The sequence below is a fragment of the Scatophagus argus genome, chromosome 2, assembly GCF_020382885.2.
Source record: "Scatophagus argus isolate fScaArg1 chromosome 2, fScaArg1.pri, whole genome shotgun sequence".
NCBI classification, from domain to species: domain Eukaryota; kingdom Metazoa; phylum Chordata; class Actinopteri; family Scatophagidae; genus Scatophagus; species Scatophagus argus.
The window spans coordinates 23,856,412-23,883,964 of NC_058494.1; the positions used below are offsets into that span (position 1 = coordinate 23,856,412).

General features: G+C 41.7%; 1 protein-coding gene across 2 annotated transcripts; it reads left to right on the plus strand.

The window, feature by feature from the left end:
- Window positions 1–331: 331 nt before the first annotated feature.
- Window positions 332–16,747, plus strand: micall2b (mical-like 2b). 2 transcript variants are annotated; one of them, XM_046372335.1, is made up of 16 exons: window positions 332–1,019; window positions 2,741–2,789; window positions 4,405–4,546; window positions 4,639–4,826; window positions 5,093–5,220; window positions 5,396–6,130; window positions 6,791–6,957; window positions 7,983–8,046; window positions 9,055–9,191; window positions 9,434–9,498; window positions 10,556–10,679; window positions 10,778–10,880; window positions 11,788–11,861; window positions 11,945–12,059; window positions 12,497–12,543; window positions 14,437–16,747. In XM_046372335.1, exons 1-16 carry the CDS (start codon window positions 877–879, stop codon window positions 14,511–14,513), a joined length of 2,358 nt encoding a protein of 785 aa, XP_046228291.1. In that variant the 5' UTR covers window positions 332–876; the 3' UTR covers window positions 14,514–16,747. The 2 variants fall into 2 exon arrangements, with proteins under 2 accessions (XP_046228291.1, XP_046228281.1); XM_046372325.1 differs by having other exon boundaries at window positions 347–1,019; window positions 6,791–6,996.
- Window positions 16,748–27,553: the final 10,806 nt, after the last annotated feature.

Here is a 27,553-nt window from a genome sequence, read left to right on the forward strand (position 1 = left end):
GGGCCCTGCAGGTGTCAGGTAACCCAGTGCAGAGACACCACCCTCCTCCTTCAACACACCCTGCAAACAGGACAGGACAGGCTTCCGTACAACCACACCTGGTTAACTGGTTCCAGAAACTGCCCTCATTTTGACAAAACAGCTCCAAGTTACGGCCTTTAAATACATGCTATTTCCCCTGTAACGGCAGCAAATATAAATGTGAAATATAAATGTTAGGGTAACTTTTGTTGTGGGCCAACTTTATATTTGGCCTGCGACTTGGCATACTCTCAGTTTTATTTCTGGGTTTATGTGGGTTTTTGCGGAGGAGTTAACACGACATAATTGCACCAAAATAATTACACGTGGTGGGGTTTTTGAAAGCAGCTCAGCCTGCTCTTCTTCTTCGTCCTCTCGTCATATCTTTGGGATCTTAAACGTGCCAAAATGAAGGAAGAGCTAAACTAAATTTCCAACTGGGCTACGTGCAATTAGTAATTTGGACTTATGATCTCATCTCTACATTTCTTATCTATGTCCCTGTGATTACTCCGCATATTCAGGCCACTCACACACACACACACACACACACACACACACACACACACACACACAGCTGACTGAACTCCACCCATGACGCTTCACGTCACCTTTCGCAGGTGTCATATCCAGTGTCTTTGTCAGTGAGTGAAAACACACTAGCTCCCTTTCTCTTTCTCTCTCTCTCTCTCTCTCTCTCACACACACACACACTCACACACACGCAGTCCTGCTGTGTCCAAGCTGCTGTGGAAACTTTCACAACTCTGCTGCTGAAGGGCGGAGGGAGCTCGGTGAGCCTACAGCGGCGCAGCTGCACTCGCACACGGATCAGCTCCGGATCGGATCCCCGGGATGGCCGCAGTGAAGGCGCTACAGCAGTGGTGCCGGCTCCGGTGTGAGGGCTACCGGGATGTGTCCATTACCAACATGACCACGTCCTTCAGGGACGGCCTGGCTTTCTGCGCCCTCATCCACAAACACAGACCCGATCTCATGTGAGTACCGGAACAACCAAGCAGGAACTGAGCGAAGTTTAAACGTGTCAGAAACAGTCAGCGCTGTTTGTATCCTGCATGTTTACAGCACGCGTTGTTTAAGGAAGGAGTCTGTTTGTGTTGCTTTCCAGCTTTATGGTGAGTCTCAGTAGTTCTTTGATGAAAAGGGGACAAACTTCAGCTTGATGCTGGAAAAGCAGGAGCTCAGCGACCAAAGGGGGCCAATACTGGACCCCAGGAGGTCTGTAGAGAGGAACACTGACCCTGCTGTGGTGCTTAAGTCTGCACGTTTTAACATTTGGACTTCCTGTCCTGTTTCACAATATTTGTTGGACAGAACAAAGCTGTAGACTTAAGAGCGGTGACTTGGACTTGACTCAGACTTAAACAGAGATAAAGACTTGAGACTCGAGTGCAACAACACTCAGGTCTCAACTTCTGACCTGGTAAAATCCTGAGACAAGAGAACAACAGGCATGTAACTTAAGGAGACAAATAATCAGGTTTGAATCTACGAAACAACTGCATACTTAACTGTGAAATGTAATCACTTCTGAATGCTCGGTGTTTCACTTTGAAGACCATCTTTCATGTGGTATGCGATGTGATCTGCTCGAGTTAAGCATTTGTGATACCAAGGCAGTAGAGCCTGAAATGAATCAATCACTGTTTACTTAACAGCTGCATATTTTGCATACCTAACTATTAGGCCTGCACATTGAACGGAGTTGGTCTGACATGATGTAAAAAAACCCCCACTTTGTCCCAGAAACCTCAAAAATGGCTTTTTTGTGTGCTTATTCTTGTTGGTGTAAATCGAAGTTGCATGAAGCTTTAAATTGAGCCATTCTGTTTTTAACATGTGAGGAAGCTCCCAGAGTTCAGGGCCACATTGTTATAGAGTGTGTTTGGTCTGACTAAACCCAAATTTATTCAGGAAGCAGGAACCAAAGTACATTTAGAGTTTTTGTTCAGTTTTTTTTTTGAGTTCTTCCCATTCTGTGACCCCTGCCATTTATTGTTTGGACTGAGGTGTGTGCGCTCGTGAAGTTGCTTGACGTCTCATACGGCTTGTCTGCGTGTTCAGCATCCTCTTCAGTCTCCTCAGTAAAATGTTTGGACAGCCCCCCTTTTCCTCCCAGGACTTTCTGATAGCTACTGGGGAATTTCCAACAGGGAATAATGGTTAATATTTTGTCATTGGCAGCCATAAGCTTTGGCTCAACTTTTTCAGATATTCCAAAGTCTTGACTCACCATCTCTAGTTGAACTTATGGACACTGGCCAGTTTCACATTGAGCTGCCTGGTTTTGCTTCAGAGAGCCCATTATGGCAAACAGAGACCATAGTTTCATTTTAAGAAGAGAAACAGCTCTTCCTGTCCTTTAAATTCCAGTTTTAACCTGTGGCCAGACCAGTGTGGTCGCTCATTTCATGTTTACATGGGCTAAAGCACTAAATACTGGTTAAAAGCTTCAGTTTACTCAATGTAAACATTGCTGTGCCTGAATGCAGGCTGAGCTTCCTGTAAGTTTCAGTTTTCTGACAGTATGTGCCCAGTGACGAACTCAGCGGTCATGCTGTCATGATATATGTTCATGTGAGGGCTGTGCATGACTAAATAACACGTTTGGTCCAGACTGCTTGTAAACAAATTTATGAGGAAGGGAAGTGGGATCAGTGTTTTGTTACTCTTTTTGTTCTTTTCTTCTATATTGCAGTGACTTCGATTCACTGAAGAAGGAAAATGTCTATGAGAACAACAAACTGGTAAGAAATGTTTATATCCTGCATTTTGTTTATATTCTGCATTTTGATGGTTTGGATTTTTTTTTGTCCTGACAAACCCTAATATTCACAGGATTTCAGTGTAGTAGATTTGTTAATCCCAATCCCCCAGTTAACACATGTTTTCATATTTTAAGAATTCTAAAATCAATGTCGACCTCTTCTGTGTTTGCTGAACAATTGTCTTCTCTTGACTTAAGATGGAAATCTTCTGTTTACAATGAAATGTTCTGTGAGGAAACCTTTGGGTTCTGGCAATCATGTGGATGCAGCCGCCCCCGCGCCTCCCCAGGACCAGCACCAGCACCAGCACCAGCACCAGCACCGTGGCAATGGCTCTTCCCCCCAGCTGGATAATGTACCCACATTTAGACAAAAACAGTTCAAGAATGTCTCAAGGACCACAACAACAACAGCCTGCAGGCTCATCAGATCCCAATCCGATCGAGAATCTGAGGGATGCACCTGAAAAAGCTAAATCCACCCTCCCACCAGGTGGGGCTTCTCACTTGGAGGCCCCACCCTCAAAGGATCCCAAAGGATCCAACATTCTGATGCAGGTGACCACAAAATGCCCCCAGAAGTCCTGCGTCCCTTCACCTGACAGGTCAGGTGGGGCCTCCAACCTGTCATCCACATGATTTCCAGAACCCAAAGTTTCCCTGCAGAACATTGAATTGTAAAGATATGATTAATTTTATTCACCTCACCTGTCAGTGGTTTCAGTGTTGTGGCTGATCAGTGTAATTTGCCTCTTTGATATTGCTTCAACACCACATGTTGAGTAACGGAATTTTCGAAATTGAAAAGCGTCACTGAGATGGTTGAGAGGAAATGTCATTGCTAAACACAGAGTGTTTCACTCTGGGCTGTTTGATGAGGGATAGTTTGTTGCAGTGTTTACTTTCACTTTCTCCTTGAAGCTTCATTAATGCTCACAAAGTTTTTCTCTTTAAAGTGAAGTAGAATAAAAGCCTAAATTAGCTGTGATTATCTGACACTATTTAGGATCTTAACTGAAACAAAGCTGAAACCACAGGTTGGTTAATAAAACAACCATAAGCTGTAAGAGATGTGTAAGTGCCATAGTAAAGTAAACAGTGCATTCTCTTTTAATCTGATTTAATCGTGCCTCTGGAGTTCGTTGGCCTGTCTCTGCTTGCTGTTTCTTTCTGCTTCCTTGAAATTGCTGAATGTGAATCATCTTGACTGTCAAACAGCTCTCTTAACACAAAGGTGTAGAATCAGTCTGTGGTCACAATTGGAACAAAGTGATTTTATTAGGCTAGCAAGATGGATGACACAAATTTTAACAAAGAAGACATGTCTACATGGGCAGGATGAGTGTCGACAGTAAAATCAAATGTTTCTGTGGGTCACTCATGTCTCAAACATGCAATTGTATGCTAACATCTAGCAGCAAAGGTATATGAAGTGTTCTGAAATGCAGAATTTCATTGGGTCATTGGGGTCTCACAAAATCAGCCTGTTCTTTTTATGTGATTTACTGGTCCATTTCCGTTTTTGGCCCCGTCGGTTATAAAAATCCACCCCGAGCTGCTTCTGTTTTGTCAGGTAAAGTTGATGTCATTTGCAGGCGTTCAAGGTTGCAGAGGAGGAACTGGGAATTCCAGCTCTGCTGGATGCAGAGGACATGGTGGCTCTTAAGGTTCCTGACCGCCTCAGTATCCTGACATACGTCTCCCAGTACTACAACTACTTTCATGGACGCTCCCCGAGTGAGTATCAGTGTCTCACTGAGTGTGTCTCTGCCTTCGCCCCCTCCCTCCTGTCTCATCTACATCTCTGCTGATTCATCTGTATGCTGCAGTTGGTGGTATGGGAGGTATAAAGCGTCCATCTGAAGACCCCACAGAGGAACCGTCTGGGAAGAAGAACCAGCCGGTGGCGTCTAAGGTGTTTCCCTCATCCAAACCTGGCAGAGAGAACAGCCCTCCCCCTTCATCCAACATCACAAGGCCTTCTCCTTCCCCAAAACAAACCAGAAACGCCCCACAGGTAACCTTTGCTGCCTGAATACTTTGCACAGCTGACAATAAGTCTGGAATCAGATCTGAGAGTTCAGAAAATGTAGAAAAGGCTTGATTTTTTAAAAAAAAAATTACTTCACTGTTGAGAAATGAGCTTGTCAAGCGAGATACATTCAAGATGACCCAAAAATACCTTCAAAGTTCTGTTGTGCCTGAGCCGATTGGTTGTCCTGGATGAAGCTTTCATTTCCACCTTATGAAAAGCTCTTTAACCCTCTCTTCCCCTTCCTCTAGGATGTTCTGGCTGAAAAGTCCAATCAGGCAGGCACCCTGAGTAACAAATGTGTGTCCTGCAACAAACATGTTCACCTGGTACAGCGACATCTAGTGGACGGGCGGCTTTATCACAGGAGCTGTGCAAAGTAAGGACGCCTGCAAATTGCAAATAATCTACAGAGTCCAGAGTGTTGCTAGTTAGTGACAGTTAGTGACTTGCTAAATCAGCACCAGGAGGAGCTCTCATTGGCCAACTGTTGAGCTCTGACCCTCCTTTTGACATGTGGGATGAATTTCTGTCTTATGCTTTTTGTCTGTCAGGTTGTTGCCTACAAACACAATGGAGCCTCTCAGAGACTTAGCCTCAAGCACCCCTGTTTCCAAATTCACTCCTCTAAAACCAGACTCGACTAAAACCAACTCAAACACTCCCACTCACACCCCCTCCAGGCCGGGACCAACATGGCTGACGGAGAAACCCAGCCCCACTCCCAGATACTCCAGCACTTTTTCTACTTCGTCTCCTTCCCGGCCTGCTTCGAGTCTCTCTCCTGCTGCCAAAGACAGTCAGACATCTTTGGTGTCCAGACCCTCAGCTTCCCGGACTTCTTGCGGATCCACCTTCACCACAACCACATCTATCACCACCGGGCCCACTGCTGCTCCTCGTACCTCGGTCACAGCAGCAAAGACGTGGCAGTCCAAGCTCAAGTTCCTCCAGTCGGATAACGACAGTAACGATGAAGAGAAAAAGACAACAACCACCGGCGCTGACGTAAATAAATGGCCAAATGTGACTGGTAAGGTCCAGCAGGCCACAGCAGGCCAGGCTGTGACTGTGGTTGTGAACGTTGGTGACAGAAAGGAGGCGAGCGTGAACACAGGTGAAGAGAAGGCTGAAGCTGCTGGCGTAAAAGGTGGAGATTCAGGAAAGGTGTATGAGAGTAGCAGCAAGACAAGAGCAGCAGCCTTCATCTCCAGAAAGCTGGCTGAGGAAAACAACAATAACAACACCAAGCCACTGTGGACGACTGTAGCGCTGAAGAAAACTGACAAGTGAGTAAAGTAACTGCACACCCACTCGTAAATCTAGACTTTATAATACCCTGCTCTGACCTGCCCCCTACTGGTGAATAATACAGCTTCATGTGCAGCAGAAAGAGGGGTCATAATACCTGAAGTGCTGTCCTTTACAGAGCCGCTGTCAGGTGGGATTTATCCATCAGTTACTACAGATCAGTCCAAGAAATTTTGTTAAAACAGTATCTTCAAATATACAGGGACTTTTCAATGATTTATAAGAAGAAATAAAATGTAAATGACAGGTGAAAGGCGAAATCTTTCTTCACAGAGAATGTGAAATGTATTTTGATTTTATTGGAATTAAATGATTAAATTAAATGATATATGAAAGAATTATATGTCAATTTAAAAAGCTAATTCAGCAAATGTATTATGTTTATTAAGGATTATTGTTTATTTGTGTGAACAACAACAAAAAAATATCAAGTTTGCTGTAAATTCTTGATGAATTTTTGTCTTTGCTGGGAGGATGAGAATTTTGTCTTTCTTACTTGATTTTTAATTCAGCGAGATGAGCTGTTTGTTGTGTTTGTGCTGCTGTAGTGTGTGTGTGTGTGTGTGTGTGTGTGTGTGTGTGTGTGTATAATAACTGTGCTGATGCTAAAAAAAGAGTATCACCTCACCTCTGCTCAGTCCTCCTCAAGTCGAGACTCCGAAGAGGGAGCCGCAGGGCGTCAGGGGGCGAGTCAGGCTGAAAGCAGACCCGTCGCTCCTCGCTGACCTGCAGAATCCGGACACCACAAGCCCTGCTTCGAGCCCGGGCAACAGGACGGGACTCGGAACCAGAACTCCAGACAGAGGTGCCTCAAAGCCCCGCAGTGCGTCACCCAACACCTCAGGTGAAACTCACACACTCTCGCAAACCAGTAGCAGTTGATATAATGCAGTTAGTGTGTGTATTTATCAATCCCTTATGACCTTAGTGAGGGGGTTTGTTTCATGTGAGGTGACCCGACCCCACGAATGAAAACAAACCCGGATATGGGACAGCCCCGATGTGTGTGTGTGTGATGTGTAATATGTGAGTAAATGCTGGTAGTATTTGTTTAGAGAATATAAACTAAGGCTTTATAATTTGGGGTATATTCTGATATTGATATGTATTATGATGTGGCAAATGTATACAGAATCCATACATGAAAATGATGTTCAAAGCCATGAAATGTGTTGTGTCACATTAGGTTAAACTTGTTAAACAAACGCTTCAACTTGCCCAGACAGATGATGTTCTACAATTTCCTGCTGTCTAAATATAATATGATCCTTCATTATGTTGTGATCCCTGACAAAAAAGACTCGACAAAGTCAAAGTGACCAAATTAAACTGTCAAACTTCAGTTTGGAAATGAAATGCTCAGTTGAAAGAGAAACCTTCAAAGTGATGGAAAATAGCAACGTCGCTTTGTCGTCTAATTCACTGAGATCAGTTATTTCAACACAGAAATACAGAAAGTGAAAGTTTGCATAGAATGGGATTTTCCCTCCAAAACATTGGAAAGATTGCCCGAGTCTATCAGCTTTTCTTAACTCATTAACCAAGAGAGAGACTGATGCCTCACAATGACAACCTGAAACCACCCTGTGACTTCTGTGCAAAGCAGCTCGTTCCTCTGGTGATTGATATTCATGGTTTACACGCTCCATGAGAGTCCAAACACACAGCAGGCTGCAGTTAATGTGAACCTGCTGCCGCTGACAAATCCCTTTATAACCACATGATGAAATGGGTACTGACATTGGACTGTAGATGGGACTCTGGTGTGATGAAGGGACTGAACTTCAACATGAAAAACGCTAAAGGTTTGATATCTTTTGTTCTCAATAGCATCAGAAAATGAGTCTCCTGCGGCCTGGAGGTCAAAGCTCAAACCCATCTCCAAAGAAGCCAAGTAAGCCTCTTTTTATTGACTTTGACTCGCTTTGTTTGATTGTTTCCTGTTAATTCTTTGCCCTGACTCACTCAGTTCCTAATTTCATGGACGTGCTCACAGTATGTCAACATCGTCAAGCGTTAACTGTATGAGCGCTTTTTTTCCTCCCGATGTCCTGTCCATCCATCCATCCTTTGATCCAGTCTTTCATCCATCTATCCACCCAGCCATTCCTCCCGCAGGAAGCCTGTACCTGCTGCTCCTCCAAATGGCCCGGCCATCATTTGTAGTCGGATCTTTCAGTCTCTGCTCTTCCGCCACATGCTTGTGTGCCCCAACTGGTGTCAAGACTGAGTAGAGTCCTCCGTGGTGCGACATATGCTCAGTGCTCAGAGTTCCTTTCCCCAGATGACCTTTCCTCCCGCTCTCATGAATCAAAACTGTGGCGAGACAGAAGAAGGTCGGCTAGTAGGAGCAGATAAATTGCCATCATTTAAACGCACAGTATTTCTGCCACTAGCGGTCTCTCAATCAAAACCGTAACAAAAGATGGCGTTTGATGACTTAGCGTGGGATCATAGGAGTTGTTGGCTTTGCTGTTAGACAGGGCACCCAGCAAATGGTATCGATTTATCGTGCAGCGTCCAGTGCGAGCAATATTAACAATGTTATACAACAGAGTGAGTAGCTAGCTAGTTCCCTCGCTTCCTTCCTCAATCTCTGACATTTCTCTTGAAGCTATAGCTTTAATCTTTAATTAATCTTTAATCTTTAATCTAGACCCAGTAAAGGGGATAGGACGCCATTAACAGGCAACCAACCAATGAAACACACTGTTACCTTGCATATAATTACTCTGGGTTTGAACTTTGTTAGAACCTTATGGGAAACTGAACTCCACAACTCCACTCAACTCAACAAACTTAAGGTCTAGTTGTTTTTAGACATTCAGTACAGAAATGTTCCATAAGTAATAAGTGTGTGTCTTTTTTTTCTGTTCTTTGCTCATCCATCATCCATCCACAGCCCGGCTGGTCCTTCAGTGTCCACTTCCAAACCCTGGACTAATGGAGCTGCAAAGTCGGAGCTTCATGTTGGGTTTTCTCCCTCCCCTCATCTCACCCCCAGCCCAAGCATTTCTGTCACTCCACCAGCACCAAAGGGTAACATGTTTACCTGTCTTGTGATGTTGTTTTTTTATAATATGGTGCAGACAAAAACCAAACAAACAAAAATCCCGGCACATTGCTGTCTTGTTCCATGACAATGTTTCCACAGCAAATGATCTCCTGAAAGATTAGCTAAATATTTATCAGACCTATTAGGGTTTTTTCCTTCTTTTATTGTTGTATTATCTAAAGTGTATTTTAAAAAAATATAATTCTGCTGTCTCTTTCTATTTCAGGGTTACTGAATGGTCAGGGTGACCTAACTGCAAATGGTACCAAGTCAGATTCAAAGATTTCCAAGGTACCGAACATCAGATGGAAAATAAGTTTTCTTAAGATCATATCATATCGTATCATATCTTATCATGTCATATCATATCATGTCATATTATGTCATGTCATGTCATGTCATGTCATGTCATGTCATGTCATGTCATGTCATGTCATATAATTTTAAATGGATTTGTGGTTTATATTTTTTGTCCAGTCAAATTAAGGATTGTTGGAAGATGACACCTTTCAGCCAGTGCATGTTAATCATTTATATGTTGTATTGCATACTGTTGTATCTTCACCACATAAATTCCTACAACGGCTAAAGCATCCTAGTCATCAAGCTAACACTGATGGTTAGTTAGCTTGTGCTGATTAGAAGCATACAGTCGTGTGTTTATGTGTATAAGTGGATGTAGGTTTTGGGTCTGTAAAGTAAAGCCAGTGTCGAAGTGCCTTAAACTTGAATTCTTAGTAGCGGCCAGCAGAGGGCGATTCCACTGGTCAAAAAAACAGTCCAATTGTATGTAAGCTCATCTGGCATAATGCTAATTTTGTAAGCTATGGTCCCATTTAATCTACTGATTGGTGGTAAAGGTAAAAAAAAAATTCTCTTTTAACCAAACTTCATTTTAATAATTTAAACCTGCATTGCAAGACTTTTCATATAAAAGGTTGTCTGTTGCATTCAAGCTCTTACAGAATGAGTTCACACAAAGCTGATTAATATCTCTTTATTTGTGAGTTGGGAGTTTTTAAATCTGGAGTCTTTGGCGCACAGGTAGTGATGCTTTCTATGTCAACCAGCACAGTTTGGTTTGACTGAAGGGCAGAGCAACAGAGTAGACTACAGCTGACATGAACCCTTAGTATCATAAGCACGATGACAGTAGCATGTTATTACTCTAACTGCCAGAAGGGGGAGACAAAAGAACTGTAGGTTTGACTAAAACAGCAGGTATTACTACTTACTTTTTATTATGTTGTTTACTCATCATATTTTGGGCCTCGGCTAAGATATTACTGTGTCATTTAATGTTTCTAATCCTCGTTTTCATCTGTTTGCATGTGTGTTACATGAGTAGACTAAGCCGGACTACATTTGCAAAGACGACATCTTAAAGGAACTGCAGGAGATAGAAGATAATTTGAACGCGTTGGAGAAGAGGGGAGTCGAGCTGGAGATGAGGCTCCGCAGCTGTGAGGAAGGTGAGATAAACACACATACAGAATGAGCCTCCTCTTCAGTAAGCAGTGAAAAAAGAAAGGTGTGTGTGTGTGGGATTAACGGTGTGTTTGTGTGTCAGAGGGTGAAGATGACTCTGTCATGGATGGGCTCATGGTTGAGTGGTTCAGCTTGATCAGGAACAAGCAGGTGGCCATGCGCCGGGAGTCTGAATTGGTCTACATGTGAGTACATGCACACACACACACACACTTAGATAAGGGGCATGCCACTATTTAGCGATTAGTGAAACAGACTTGTGGCCAGAAGGTTGACAGTTTGAATTCCCAGTGTCCTCCCACCTCCGTCCCACTGCAGGGAGTCCTGGAACAAGACAGCCCACCCCCCACTGGCTTCAGGGGACAGAGAAGTGTGAAGCAGGATGCTGCTTAACAGCACACATGCACTGCAATTACTCCTTTCATAAATTAATGTTCAACCTTCACCTCTACCAAAGGCAGCAATGCTCTAATTGTAAAGAGAGTAAAGAGAAATATTGGTATTTGAATTCAGATCTTCGTTAAAGACTGTTTTAGATGAGAGTTTGGGAGTTAACAGTGGGTACACTACAAGGTTTTGCTCATGACCACTGAGCTTTGGCTATTCAAAGCTGCTATAATCAGTATTTTATTTTAACAATCAATCAAATGACCATGTGTAATGTGAAAGAGGTAGCATTTAAGTGTCTTTCAGCTTTTCCTTTTGGTTCAATGTCACCACTTAAATCAGCAGCATTTTCATTCTCATTAACCCACTGCACAGGACCTGCTCAGCGCCAAACGACAGAAAGACAAAGTTAGCAACAAGCTAAAATGGGAACAAGTTTGGTTACATTTGCAGCATGTTTTCTGCAATTTATGTAAAATTTATACATACAGGTTTCTTGGGTGCCATCCAAATATGTTGCAAACCAAATTCAGTGTATTTGTTTATCTTTCTTGAACTTTTATTTACCTACTTAACAGCATGTACAAAAGTTGGACCAAGAACCTGAAGCAAAATCAAACAAGCATATCAGAGACATACAAGTGTAGGCGATGGTAACAGATACAGCCATTTTGATTTCAACTTGTATGTTGTTTTAATGTGAAGTGGGAAAACCCAGGATCTGGAGGAACAGCAGCCCAGTGTTGAGCAGGAGCTCAGGAGACTGATGGAAAAACCAGGTGAGGCCTCAGCACATTCACCACAGGACACAACATGAAGCAGATCAAACATCTGAGACTAAAATGCGTTTGTGTTTGTACAGAACGTCTGAAAACATCCTGGGACCGGGAGAGAGAAGAGGAGCTGATGGCCAAACTGGTGGAGATTGTCAATGACAGAAACGCTATTGTAGAGGGTCTGGACGAGGACAGACTCAGGTGTGTACACAGCCGATTAGTTTGTAGTTTTTAGCCCAGTAACAGCGCGTCTGGATTACATAATGTTACATGTTCAAGAAGAAGGAGGTAAATGGAAAGCAGGGAGGAAACCAAAATTCTCTGTTTTGCATCACAGTAAATTAAATATCTTTTGTTTTTGGACCTGGTCAAGCAAAAGAAGAAATTTAAAAATGTCTCCATAGGCTCAGACTTTTTGAAGACTAAATAATTAATTAAAGATACAAATGAATCGATATTGCAAAAATAGCTATTATCAGTTTTGTCTCATGGTCATTGTTTAATTTCGAAACAAGTGCAGAGCCAAAAACAGCTGCACTGGTAATAAAAGATTGCATTGTATGTATAAATACAGTATATGTGTGCTCAAACAGGTATGAACTGCTGCCAATCTGTGTATTCTCGCTTCATTTTCTCAGGGAGGAAGAGGAGGATGAGAAGCTGAATGCTATGATGAAGACTTTCAGTGAGTGTCTCCACCACCTCTGCTCTGTTCATTAGTTATGTCAGCCCCGGTGTCGCTACAACTTAGTTGGCTTATAAATTATCCAATTGAGGATTTCCATCATGGATGCTTCTAATTGAAGTAGATAGAATTCTCATTGTGGTTTATGGGAGTTAGTGTGTGCGTGAATGTGCTGCATTTTTAAAGGTGCCACTGGGCGATGTTTTCATCTCATTTGATCTAATGACTGCTAATGGAAAAAGCATCAAACAAAATGCTCCCCCTCTTTTTGCCAGCATCGTTCCTATTAGACAAATGGATAATGTAGCTGGTTAATTTGACCCTCTGATAGAACAGAGTTAAAGCTGGCTTCATTTGCAATTCATGACCAGGAAAGCAGGGCTGAAATTGAGGAGATTTATTGAACTTCAGTGAAAGGTCGTTATGCTACGCCGAATGAACACCGACCGTGGGCTAAAGATTAGCCATTTCATTTTAATGTATTCATAAAGTTAATGCCAAAGTTTCCCAGTTCATTCCCACTCTGAGTCATGTGATGGCTTACACACATGTTGTATCACATATGATAGATGCTATTTTGTACTACGGAAAATACAACTTTTTGATTTGCTGGCAGGTGTTTTTATTTTTTAAACTCTGGTAATTCAAGTGTAGCTAGAGTGAACACATAAACTGACTCTCCAAATCAAATCAGTGCATTAAACAGCATGTGTCCATGGCAACGGTGCCCCTGCATTGAGAACTCCCAATGGTGAAACAGACTTAGCTTATGTGCTAAACTGACTAGAAACAAACTTCAACCACAACTTTTGTTCCTCTTTATGCTTGTGATAAATGTTGTGGTACAAAACGTGCAGTAATACATGCACAAGTGCAGTGTTTTGAAGTGAATTTAAAGGGAAAACAGCACTTCCCTCATATGTTATTTTCATATATGAGGAAATCTTGTTGCTAACTTGGCTTAAGTGACTTAAGCACTCCTGCATTGACATTGTTGCCTCGTATTTAAAGCTGCACTAATCAGTGTTTTTGGCAGCTTTGGGTCAGAACACAACAGACTATAAATCATACATGTTTGGGATGATAGAAAATGGGCTCATAAAATTGAAATGGCTAACATGTTAGCAGCTCACATATCCAATAGTCACTAGCTGCAATATTAGAAATATTAGCAGTAGTTGGAGTAGTTGGCGTACGGTGGTTTTTATCAGAGATTGTGCTGCTGAGAAGATTTATGAAAGTGGTGACCCTGAATTGTAAGTTGGTGGCTGTAAAAGAAGAAAGAAAACAATACCATGGAAAAGTTAGGTAAGTGAAATCATGATTTATTCTGACACACAGATGTCTTCCATTAACATGTCTACAAACCAAAGATGGCTTATGTACAAACAGGTGGAGGATTTCTTCCTCCTGCTCAGCTGCAGTGTTCTTGTTGCTGCCACTGCTGGCTGGTATGAATAACATCAGTGATTTAAGTTCTAGTATGGGTGGGACATAGCTTCCAGACTTAGATATGGATATATATTTGATACTGATACGTAAGAAAAGTCCTCCCCAAAACAACAGCATTTTGAGCTCAGTTATTTGTTGAGTCATTTGCTCTCTTCTTCTGTTTAATTTCATTTATTTATTTATTTTCTGTGACTGTTTTTCAATAAATACATCCTACTGATCATTGGGTCTGAAGTGCTCCTTAACTTGTAACAAATGCAAGATCAACACAAAAATATAAAGCATTTAGTGTTTCTTTGTGTTTGTGTACTTTTAAAATCAGAGTTTCTCATTTTTTGAACGTGTAAATACTGATTGTTTTATTGTTTATTGATAGAGCTCTAATAGAACTCCTACTGTCAGATGTCTCATGTGTCATCCTTCTTTCTTTCTATCTCTCAGGCATAAAGAAAGACAAGCCGAAGAAGAAGTCTCCGATGTCCAAACTGTTCGGCTGGGGGAGCAAGAAGGAGGGATGAAGCTCCACAAAGCACGCCGCTGCTGCTCGCTTTGATGTCTTTTGCTGCTCTCGTTGTAATCTTAGTGTCAGTGTACTGTGATTCATTGGATAACATAGTGTGTGTGTGTGTGTGTGTGTGTATGTGTGTGTGATCTGTCATTTTAAGAGCTTATAGAAAAATGCCCTTCCCTCTGTCAACTGCATCAGTCAAGATCTGACATTATTCTTGTCTACCAGAGCCTCAAACACACACACACACACACACACACACACACACACGATATTGAGGGGTTAATGACTCACCAGCCGTGATGTGATTGGGTTCAGTGCTCCAGTTGTTAGCTTTAATACCCTTCTAGTCTTAATCTGTCTACTTAATGCTGTCAAATCCACACACACACACACACACACCGAGTTTTCCTCTTTATGTTACATACGCATACACATATATACACAGCAATACCACAGATGCTAATACATGTTAAGGTTCAAAGGTCAGACAGCTGTTTTTGTGCTCTCTGGTCACACTACAAGTCACTAGTGACTCTGACTGACTTCAGGGTCACGTTCTGACCCTCCGGCAGTAGATTACGCGTCGAACTGCATTTCTCTTTTAATCTTAAAAGTCTCTGTCTACTTGTGTGTGTTTTGTAAAGCATGGCGCTCATCATTTCTCGGATAACAAATTTACTCAGGATGCTGCCCTGCCCAAGTCAGAGTTCATGTTCAGAGTTCATTTCTTCTACTTCTTTTGAAGAATTTCCTCTAATCTCTGGATTTTTTTTCTCCTGTATTATGGGATCATTTAATTTCCTCCTCTGCTGGACTTGTCACAGCCTGCAGGTATATACAATCTGTGATGATGGTTGTAAGTGGACATTTTGGAGGTGGGGGGTTTCAAGCCAAGTAAAGCTGGAAACCCCTGTTCCAGAAGTTCACTCTTGACCCTTTGGAACACTTTGGAAGTGATTCAAAGGTTCACTTACTAATGATTTAGAGCTTTAAACCACTTATTCAGGTCTTCATTCAGCCTCTGTGATCTTTAAAGAGTGGAGTGAAAACGAAATCGGCAAAAAACCCAAATTATTAGTAAGCGCACCATACATAACACAATACAAAGTGAAATCTTTTAAACAGTAGCCGATATCACACTCTCTCGAGTTGATGGACATTCACCTTCAAACATACTGGCAAGAAAATCACCACATTCTTTATTTTTTATTTTATTTTTTTCATTTGTTTGTTTTTGGTCATTTTACTGTCCCGCTGAATCATGCTCTCCTGCAGCTGAATATGTACTTCATGTTGTTTAGAGGAAAGTGATCAGTTTGGCTTGTGTCATGTGACTCAACTGGTCCATATTGGATCTGGATTTGTACATGTTTTAAATATTTCTTGCCTACTGCGGTGTGCTGTGGCACTGAAGTCTGAAGGCTGAACTTTAATTTTCTGTGTTGTGACCAAACTGCTTGACTTCAACACAACCAGCTGGTACCACACCGAAATTAACATCGTATGAATGTAATGTTTTCATCCCCTTTGTTGTATGTATGCTATAAAGCTTGACGGATAAATGGAGAAACTGCCCTGGATTTTAAACAAAGTACTGGAATAAATGCACTCAAATTCTAATAAAAAGATGACAACATTAATTGATCATGGTTCCCTATATAGAGTAATATTTATTTAATATTCAGTATTTGGTGAATATCATTAATGTTACCTTAATTTAGCTCCTACTGGGGCAGTGGTGTTGGTTGTATTTTGACGTCAAGTTATTTCCTTAAATGTGTTGGTGTTTATGAAAGTTTGACTTTGAATTGGAGCTTTGGTGGTTTTATTCAGGCATTGCGATGTTTTGACCATATTTGGCCCAAGCAGTGTTGATCTTTGGTCATTTGTGATGATGCATTTTCTCTGTACAAACACTAGGAGGCAGCATGACACTTTTCATGTCACCATGAGCTCCCAGAGCAAGAATCATTCAGTCTTTGGACTATGAAACTGAAAAATACATTTAAGGTCCAAAACCAGACACAGAGTGAAAGAGACAATTTTTTATTTTGAAAATCTGTTTCTTCTGTTCTCACTACTTCAAAAAGCATCTGTAAGCATCTCTCTCTCTCTCTCTGTCCACCAGCTCTAAGTGATTCCTACAGTTATGACTATTGCGTAATACTCCAGCTGTCACTTATGTTTCTTTTTCTTCTGGTCAGACATCAGTGTAACAAATAAAATACATGATCTGATGGATCTTCAATCTTCAATTCCAGTTTTGATTCTGCATTTTCACTCTTGCACAGACTGCACGTTTCAGCATGACAAATATATCAGATTTTTCACAAACAAGAAAGACAAATTTCATCACCAGGTTTCATGGGTTGTACTAGTTAGGCCAAGTAAATCATTTTTTTCATATAACTTACAATAATAACACTTTTATGCAGAGGGACAAGAAAAAAGTTCATATTTATGCCAAGAGGTTGTGATGCTGCTGTAGGAAAACAGAAAGCCTCACAGCAAGAGGGTTCGGGGTTCGAATCCCGGTCTGGGCCCTTCCATGTGGAGTTTGCATGTTCTCCCTGTGCCTGCCTGGGTTTTCTCCAGGTACTCCGGCTTCCTCCCACAACACCAAAAACATGCACATTAGGTTAATTGGCTGCTCTACATTGCCTCTAGGTGTGAGTGTGAGAGTGTGTGGTTGTTTGTCTTTGTGTGTTGGCCCTGTGATTGACCGACGACCAGTCCAGGGTGAACCCCACCTCTCGCCTGTAGTCAGCTGGGATAGGCTCCAGCTCCCTGCGACCCTGACAGATAAGGTATAGAAAATGGATGGAGGAATACCCAGTGTTTTGCGTGTGCTTGTTTCCCCTCTTTATACTGTTTTTAAATTGTATGTTTTGTCACGGGGTCCCTCATTTGACATGAAATCATCTCACTGCAGCTGGGAGTCCATTGAACCATCATAAACCTTCCCCTTACTAATTAATACAATGTAGTTTGGTCTGATGGTGGAAAACAAAAAAACTTAATGTCCAATTATTCAATTATTAAAAGTATTTATCATTTCAGTGATTTCTTTTTCTGTTTTCAAACTCCCTGTGAACCTCAGCATGTATAAAAGAAAGTTTATGGAATATGGAATATTTCAAGTGTGTACTTGTACCATGAATATTTTGTCCAGTACACATGCAGAAAAATGTGGGAAAGCTGTTAATAGAAACAGCTGTTAATCTACTGCGCCGACACCGCAGGAACGGAGCTTCGAGCGACACGCAGACATGAACAGTTTCTCTCTGCTACATTTATAATATCTATTTACAATAGCAAAGAGAATAAATACAATAAAAGAGAAAAGAGAAGTGAATTTGACTTTCAGCTCAAAGTTGTTGTTTCTTTTATATGTATTTCTTTTGGAGTGAAAATACAAAACTGTGTAATCTTTTCTTCTCCAAAGCCCACATTTGTTCCTGTTGTTATGTGTGAAAGTGTTTGTTTATTCCTTCTTTAAACCATGATAAAATGTTCCATCACCTCACCGTCGTGCGTCTGAATCAATCACGTCTCCGCTCGACTTTGGAACATGTTTATCTTTGGGGTGAAAATGTGTCTTTAAGTCGACTCAAGGAGGTACATTTGTGATGTGGGAGACTGGGGTTTCAGAGCAGACTGTAAATATACCTTTGAGGTGGTTCATTTACATAACACAGTGGGCCCTCACATATTCCTCACGCAGACTTTTAAACAGTTTGGTGAGTTTCGGGGAGGCTCAACGCTGTTCTGACATGATGTGATTCGGCCATTCACGGCTCATATCTGTTTAATCCATGTCAAAATGGTACAAACTCAACATTAGCATATACTCAGCCTGTTGGTATTGTTGTTTCGCACGCCTTTGTGTTCTTTTCCTCACTCTTTTAGGGTTTAAAAGGGAGCTGTGTTCACAATTTGTCACACTGCACACTTCTCACAGGTTTCTCTTCATCCCTTTACTGCCATTTAGCTTTTCAAACCTTGCAGATGTTATGGTGTCTTCAAGGCAACTCAAGTTAAGTTAACTTCCTCTTTTGTTGAGGACTTCAGTTGTGTAGAAAACATGTTCAGAAGTTGCAGTTGTGCATCCTGATGCACAAGGTTTTCTTCAGAATCTGTGGGCCACAAAGCCTTTGCAACGTGTTAACGTGAAACAGAACTTGGGTTAAGTTCAGGCCCAACAACCATGTGGTTAGGTTTGACTGTCCACTCAACCCCAACCTCGATTCCTGTTGAGACTTCTTTTTTTTGCTTAGTAAACTATTTCAGGTTGTGATGTGAATGTGTTTGCATGAGGTACAATAAAGTCTGGGGCATTTCATTGAGACACCAAAGAGTAACCTCTGTGTATGGATGAGAAGCCAAGAGCCACTCTGTTGCTCTGTTTTGGTCTCCACCAAGTCCTGAGCGAAACATCTGTCTCTTTTACTGCTGAGACCGAACTTTAACAGTAACCTTACAAGCCATTAGATCAAACAACAGAGCTTAAAACAAGAAAAATAGAACTGAGGGAGAGTCAGTCATACTCCTTTGTTTCTCACTGAGTGACACCTTTCACATACAAACACTTCTGTCCTTTTGCTTTTCTGTGGTTTGGCTGTTTGTTGTAGACTGCACTAGTAGGCCTCTTAGTCCTGTAATGCCACTGTGCATAAGATGATTCAGCTCATTTTAGTCCAACAGCTTCCTTCTCTGTTGAAGGCCATAAAAAGATTTTCCCACTTTGGTGTGGGACAACTTAACTGATCTGCCCAGAGCCCTGACCTGAACCCCATTTAACAGTTTAGGGATGAACTGCAACAGTGTTGGACCTCACTAATGCTCTTGTGGCTGAATGGGAGCAAATCCCTGCAGCCAGCCAGCCAGCCAGCCAAAGCCTGGTGGAAAGAGTGAAACCAGAGAGTGAAGACTGCTCACAGTTTTATATTTGCATCCTCCAACAGGAATATTTATTATGTTAAATATTCCCTCTAAATTCATAGATAGATAGATAGATAGATGGGAAATGTGTTGTTGCAGCATAAAATATGACAACTAGTCCTATAATGTTTTTCTGTATGATCATGAGGGAGTGATGACTTCCTCACCCTCAGTGTGTCTTGGCAGATTTCATGAGTTTTATATCAGCCAGTGTGGGATCATAAAATGGAAGTTTAAAGCTCTGTAACCTCATTTTGTAGGCTGCTTTATTAAAAAAAAAAAACCTCTGTAGATGTTTAGTATGTTATTGGATCCAATTCTTTGCCACACATTATGTTCTGCTTAGGCAAAACAGAGAGCATACGGTGTAAAAGTGACAGATTTCAGAGTGAAGACAGATTTTCGTGTGAAGGCGGAGGTTGTTGATGTGTGTGGAATCCACAGAAAAGTGATTTTTGTTGTTTGCACGATGCGTCGCTGCATGCATGCATACACACAAGGTGGAACAAAACGGTTGGGATTGAACTGCTGCTTTCTGATTTTGTTTTTGTTGTTATTTTTTTTCTTTGCATGTGTGTGTGAGCCTCCATCACTGCGTTTTTACGAAGAGTGCTATTTGAGCCAGAAGGAGAGTGTGTCTTTGTGATGACAGCACTGGAAAAGAGATCACAGCCCAGGGGACCCCCCCCTTTCTCCCTCCAGAACCTCTGGATGTCGCCCGTGGAAACCCTTTGCATGTGGTCTACACACACACACACTCGCTCACTCATTCACTCTTGTTTCCATCACTTTTGGGGACATTACACAGACTTGCATTCATTTCTTGGAGGCTTAACCACCACCTAACCGTAAAAATAAACATTACTTGCCCAATTCTAACCCTTTGAATTTCTCTCGGGATCAATAAAGTATCTATCTATCTATCTATCATCTTACCTTTACTTAATCTGAACTAAAACAAATTTCTGTCCCCACAACGAACTACAAGAATATGCATCCACACACACACAGTTGAATGTAAACACACCTCAGTGATGGTGACAGGCGGGAAAATCATCTCAGGGTTTTGGTTCAGGTCTCCCTCTTTGTGTTTCTCTAAGTGTCTGTGACAAGGCAGGAGGGCAATGATCAGTGTGTGTGTGTGTGTGTGTGTGTGTGTGTGTGTGTGTGAATATTGTGTGCAGACAGATTAAGCTCCACCATGCTTATGTTTCTCTGAATGAGTAATGTAAAAGACAGAGAGGATATGTGCTCGATGAATCACAAACACCATCTATCAGTCTAAATATTTCCACTCAGATCCATTAAATGATTTGCTTTTTAAAATCTTTCTCAGTTGCTGATTTTTGGCTTTTAAAGCAAATGGTCCAGTGAAGTAATTTATAATTATGAAGCTTTTATTTATTTTGTCTTATTTATAGGTTGGAAACAAACACAGTGCTGTGTAAAATCTAAAAGAAAAGTTGTAAAAACAGATGTTTTAGCACATCCTTTCTGAAAATGAAATCTCTAAAAACCACATGCACCTGTGTTGTGCTTTCTTCATATGTGTGAAGCACATCTACACGTAAATTTATCACACATGGAACATAATTTTTGTTTCACTTGTGATGAGTGTGAAAGCACATGCTCATCTTTCTATTCTGCAGTATCCAATACAAGCAACTGAACAGTGTTATCTGCTCCCCTTAAAGGGACAGTTCACCACTAAACCACATATGCTTCCTCTTACCTGTAGTGCTGTTTATCCTTCTAGATTGCTTTGGTGTGGGTGGCAGAGTTTCAGGGATGTTAACTATAGAGACGTCTGTCTTCTCTCGATTATAATGGAACTTTGCTTGCTCATGGACAAGACTCAGGACGATAAACAATTAATGTAAACATTAATGACAGCTTTCTCGGCTGAGCCGTTACGTTAGCTAGCATTGGTTTGCTAACCTCTCGTTGGTGAGTGGATGCATGGTGGTACAGAAAGAAACTGGTTCCTACATAAAAGTGTAGGTTGTCTCAAGTTGAGTGGAACATAAACTCCCCCCACCACCACCAAAACCAAAAACAGAACCACAGTAGAACCCAAATGACAAAAGTGCAAACTAAACTAATGCAGGAATGAGGTGCAGGTGGAGGCACACAGGTGGGACGACTGAGGTTAGGAAACAAGAAGAGCTGACTTGACTGAGGAAAACACTGGGATGAGAACAGGACTAATGAGGCTGATGGAGGACAGGTGTGCAGTAAGAACAGGTGCTGGTAAGAAGAAGAGTGAATTAAGGAGACCACACCCAGAGAGAGAGACAGAACAGCACTGGGAAACACAAAGGAAACTACCATGTAGGTAAGAGAAAAAAATGTTGACTTTCCACTTAAAACCCTTGAAAATTTTATTTCAGAAGTGTTTCTACCAAAGCAGTAAATCTTCATGACCTTAGCACTGGTGTGGCTTGATCAGATTTATTTCAAAGTATCCTAACAGCGTCAGTAAATAACTCCATGCTAGAGTCAGATTTTGATTCTAATGTTGCTAAATCCTGATTGGTGCACACAAACATAACACCACCGACTGAGCCCCGCCCTCGGCCCAACAGCGACAAGAGACAAAAGCACAAATCTCTCAGGTTAAATAACCAAAACTGCTCCTATACGTTCTCAGGGCCTGTTAAGGTTAATTTGGAGCCCGGATTTCTCTAGACTCAGTATGCATCTCGGTATGACCTCTTACCTTGTGCACATTTGAAGGTCGCTGAAGAACACTGACACTGCATGTATATGTGCACATGTGAGCTTGTATTTATCGTTAATTGAGCTGAATTGGGATCAGCCGAAGCCACAGTGGCGGCGGCGGCAGCAGCAGCAAAGGCTCAAAGCGGAGAATGAGGGAAGCACTCAAGTGGCTATCAGTATCATAAAGGAACAAAAGTGAAGGAGGAGAGGGAGGGAGGAAGGATGAAAGGAGATGATTTGTGGCGTTAATCCAAATTGAATTACACTGATAACATCTCTCTTTCTGGCTTTATTTTATATATATATATCTGTATGTGTGTGTGCGTGTGTGTTTTCTTCCTTATTTCATTTCAAACATCCACTTTCCACTTTTTCCTCTTCTTCTTATTATTTTTGTTCCTCGCACTCCTTCCTCAAGACGAGACGGAGTAGCAGAAAGGCTGGTTGCTCACTCCAACAACATTTCTCTAAAAACACTAACTAATGAACAAACAGCAATCAGTAGGTATTCATTAGACTCCCCTCTTCTTTCTCTCTCTCTCTCTCACTTTGGTAATAGTGTGAATTAGCATATAAATGAGAGATAGCATGTGATAGAATCCACTCTGCTTCAATCTGTCCATTGGGACTTATGATTATCTCTTTCTCCTCTTTTCTTCTTCACTCCTGATTACTCTTTTCTTCCTCTCTGCCTCCCTTCTCTTCTCTCCGTTCTGTTCGCAGCCAGCATCCTCCCTTCCTTCTATTTATATTTTGCCGATTCCTTTTTCCTTTATCAGTCGATACACTTAAACAGTCGCTTGCTCTGTTTGTGATTATTTGTTTACCTGGATGTGTGTGTGTGTGTGTTCGGGCTGCCTCTGTGTGTGGTTAGTTTAAGCGTACTTAATTGCTCTTGACTAATTAGCAGATGAGTCGAGGCGTTTGGGAGATAGAGAGCGCGCGCACACACACACACAGATAGATACACACATTTATAGCATCTCTTTGTGCGTGTCCTAAGTGTTCGTCTCCTGTTCCTTCCCTCTGCTGGCTTTGTGTCCCCAGACGGCTGAGGCCCAGCGGTACGCAGCAGGAGGTGTTAATGATGTGAGGGCTCTGTGTTCTCTGCTGGGAGCGATCTGTTGTGTGTTAGCTGCTGTCTGTCACCACATGAATCGAAAAACATCTTCATAGTTCATGTGAGTGTGTGAAGCACTGAAACTGATGTCTCACTGTACTGTAGAGGTGTGTGTGTGTGTGTGTGTGTGTGTGAGCGTCTGGTTTTCCACTTTTCACTTGCTCTGCATATTAAAAATCATGAATCTCCTGCGTGCCCTCCCTGCCAAACAACACTCAGACAACTTTATTGGTGCGTGTGTGTGTGTGTGCATCCAGTTTTGGTTATGACATCTTTGCTTTGCATCACCGTTCCCTTTTCCCTTTTTTATAATTTAGATTTGTTGCTTGTACGTGGGCCTAAAGTGTTCATGCTGTGTGCCTTGTGTGGGTGTTGGTGAGGTCATGTTGGGCAGAAAGAAGTTCTTGACTTGTTGGAGGCTTTTTGCTCTCCATAAATATTACAAATAAACAGAAACATTACATTTATCCGAGGGTTTATTTACCAGCTATTTAAGATAATAATTCAGTATGAGGAAAGTGCATAAATGGTGTCACTGTTTTCCTTCTTGTGTCTTTCTGTCATTTCTTTCTTCACTCATGTCCTGTTTCTTTTCTCCGACTGAAAAAGAAAAACAGGATGTTTCAGGATATTTCTCTCGTCCCGTTTCTGCTTTTAATACAATACCAATACGACAGAGGTGAAATGAATCTCCTTTTGCGGTTTTAAAGCCCTGAGGAGAAAAAGAGCATGTATTCATCTATGCTCTGGATGATTTTGAGAAGTTTGAATTGCTGTCTACTTTCCGCTAAATGCAGATTTCTTCTGACATACTGTAGCAGCTTTGGCTAATGGCAGCTAATAGCATAGCTTGGCTAAATAATTACCGGAGAGTAATTCTCTGCTGCTGTAGAACACAGGGACACTGGCTGACTAAATTCACTCTTGTAAGTTGTTATGGCTACAAATAAAATGCTATTCACCTCCCCTGAATTCGGGTGGCAGCAGAAACCTGAAGGCTAATGTGTACTAATGGTGTTTTGGCACAAGTCACAGGTTCTTGTGTTTTCCGATTTTAAATCTTGTCATTACTTACATTTAGGTTTTGTTCATTCTTTCCATTTTCTGGTGAAGCATTTTGTAACTGTCACTCCCGAAAGTTGATGCTGTGAATGTGTTAGCAAGTAAATGCCTGCTTAAGTTTGTATCACTATATTAAATATGACAAACATGTAAATTAACTTTATACCATTTAAAACAATTTATAAAATTCAGATCCAAACAGACACAGGGCAAACTTTTGTCCTGTTATGTTGGTTCCAACTCTTTCCTGGAAGTTAAAGCGACATTTCACAAATGAAACGCATCATGATCACATGACTGATTCCATATTTAAACTCTGTATACTTATTTTTTTTACTAAAACAGAAATTTTACAGATTGTTGTCGTAAATTTCTGTTTCATATTTAGGATTCTTCTATCTAGTGTCTTTGCATCAGTAGTGTTTTCTCCTTCTATTTTCATTGTGACCTTTTGCACCAACATGACGAGGCAAACTGCTTGCGTGTGAAATCCTATTATGTAATAAATTGATGGGTCTGGCAGCTTGTTTGTTTTTGAGCTCTGTTTTGGTCTCCACTCTCACATGAGGAAAAAATATCTGATGTCTGTCTTTAGATGCTTAATACTTCACCAGCTAGTTGCTAACCGATACCTAACAGCCCACGTAGAGCTGAACCTGGACAAGACCAGACAGAGTCATCTAACACTTTTGCTGAACGTGTCCATCATCAGGACCATCAGTCTCTCCTAATGTTTGGGGCTGTGTTTTGCTGACTAGCCTTTTTCTCTGGATGAATTTGAGAGTTGGCTGATGCGCACGCTCGCACAAACAGAGCAGACGTTAGAGTAAACATTTGAATAGTCTTAATTATTGCCTCCTGAAGACATTTTTCCAATAAGCGAAAAGTGAAGCTCTGCCAAACGAAACAGACACTTTGGCACTGTGGCCTGAAGACTGAAAACCAAGAAAGTGATTTATCATCCGAGGAGGGGAACACTCGCACCTCTGTTTCACCAAACGCAGATTTACATTCATGTCTTTCTTTGGCTTCCATCTTCTTTCATTTCTGGTTCGGCTGCTTCTTTCCAAAGTATTTTTGGTTTTAGCAGCCTGCTGATGGTAAGTCTCTAAGCTAAGGCAACACACACACACACACACACACACACACACACACACACAAACACACACACAGAGGACGCACGGTGGTGATGAGGATGGATGATGCTGCAGTGAGTGAATTAAAGTGAATCACAGTGTGTTAGGCTTCCCAAGCACAGGAAGAAAATTTCAAGACACACACTCAAACACACACACACCAAACCCTTAAGGTCTGACACCCTTTCAGATATCCGCATTAGAGCCTATAATCTAATTCCTGGCTATCGTTTTACAAATCGAATCATGACACACCACTCATATTCAATATCACCAAACCTCCAGTCTTTTAGTTTGGCCTCTCAAACCACCGTGTAAAAGCTTCATCATGGGCCACGGTGATGAAATTACCCTCTATTATCCCCCTCCTCTCTCCTTCTCTTTTTCTTTCCAGCTCTCACTCTCTCCATTCTGTCTTACTTGAAGGAGTGTGCAGATTTAATTTACGGCAGGACTCATGAGCCACTTAGCGCAATCTCGCTCCGTGTGCAAGGATTGATTGATTAGGCCTTATCTTGTTATCTGGGTCTGTGGTCGTTTGATAGGCCTGTTTGTTCTCTCACTGGTCTCTCAGTTTTTCTATCTGGATCCTTTTCCTTTATGTAATTTCATGCCTCTGTCTTCTATGCGTGTCTGTGTGTGTGTGTGTGTGTGTGTGTGTGTGATGGCCTGCAGCTTCTCTGTCTGCTTTTCGCCCAATGTGGGAATCAGACACTGATAAGGACGGATTGTCTTGCAAGATCCGAATTAGGAAATTACATGCTTTACCCGTTGCAGACTCGCACGCCTCCCCACCCCCTCCTCCGTCTGTCTGTCTGCGGACTGCGAGATGATATTGTTTCTCAGAAATTTGCACAAATTGCTCGGCTGTAGTGGCTGACTAAGTAAATACTGATGCTTGTTGTTTGGTCACTGTAGTTTTTAAACGGAAGTCATTCATAACCAGTGCTGCATTCAGTCCTCACCAGTGAGGGTTTTATTAGAATGGACGCAGTATGTCATATCGGGATCAGGTGGAGTACAATGAGTCCACCTTAAGTGCAGCAATCCAAAGAAAAGTAATACTGTTTTCCTCTAGATCGAAAGAAAATTAGTTTCTGGCATTACACAAGCGTCTAATAGGATGAATGACGGACATTTCATATCCAGAAATGTCAAAGGTCATCTTCACTGTGGCATCATAATGTCTTCTCTCCCTTATATAACACTGTGACTCAGGAACAGAGGGGCAGATTGTGACCATAGTTCACATGTGATCAGATACTGAATTGGTGACACTAATCTTGGGTGTCCACCTTGAAACTGTGCTGACTGTAAAGACCTTCTGCGCTGCTGGGATGCACCTGTGGGTGAAGCCTCCATGTTTTAGAATCCGTAGCTTCTTTGCTGCAACACCCATATTTGAAGCCTTGTAGTCCATCACAAGCTGATACTGAGGATGACACTGAGCTTCAGGTGACTGTCGTGACGACGCCCTCTGTCAAACAGAGAACGATGAACATTTCATATCCATTTCATATGTACCTTTGGAAACAGTTTATAGCACCGCAGTAAACAGGTACTCATGAAAAACATCTGCATCTGAACCAAGCCTCACTGTTACAGTATAATTAATGAGGTCCTCATATGAAAACCAAACATGGAGGAATGAATAAAGCGGTTGATTTCTTTGCATGGGTCAATACACAAGATAAAATGAATTGTCAGAGAAGGTTTTAATATTTTGAAACCCTGGAACAAAGTAATCGTAACCGAATGTTTTTGCTCACTCAACCCTTATTCCTAGACCTCCACAACAAAAAGTAATTAATTTCAAATAGAACAGGCTGCGTATGGTACATTATATAGATGAAGGTATTGGGACACACAACTATTTCACCAACAGGGACTTTAATGACATGACATTCATGCAGTAGAGCATTTGTGAGGTCAGACACTGATGTTGGACCAAAAGGCCTGGCTCACAATCTCCGTTCCAGTTCATCCCAAAGGTGTTGGATGGGGTTGAGGTCAGGACTCTGTGTGGGCCAGTCAAGTTCTTCCACACCAAACTCATCCAACCATGTC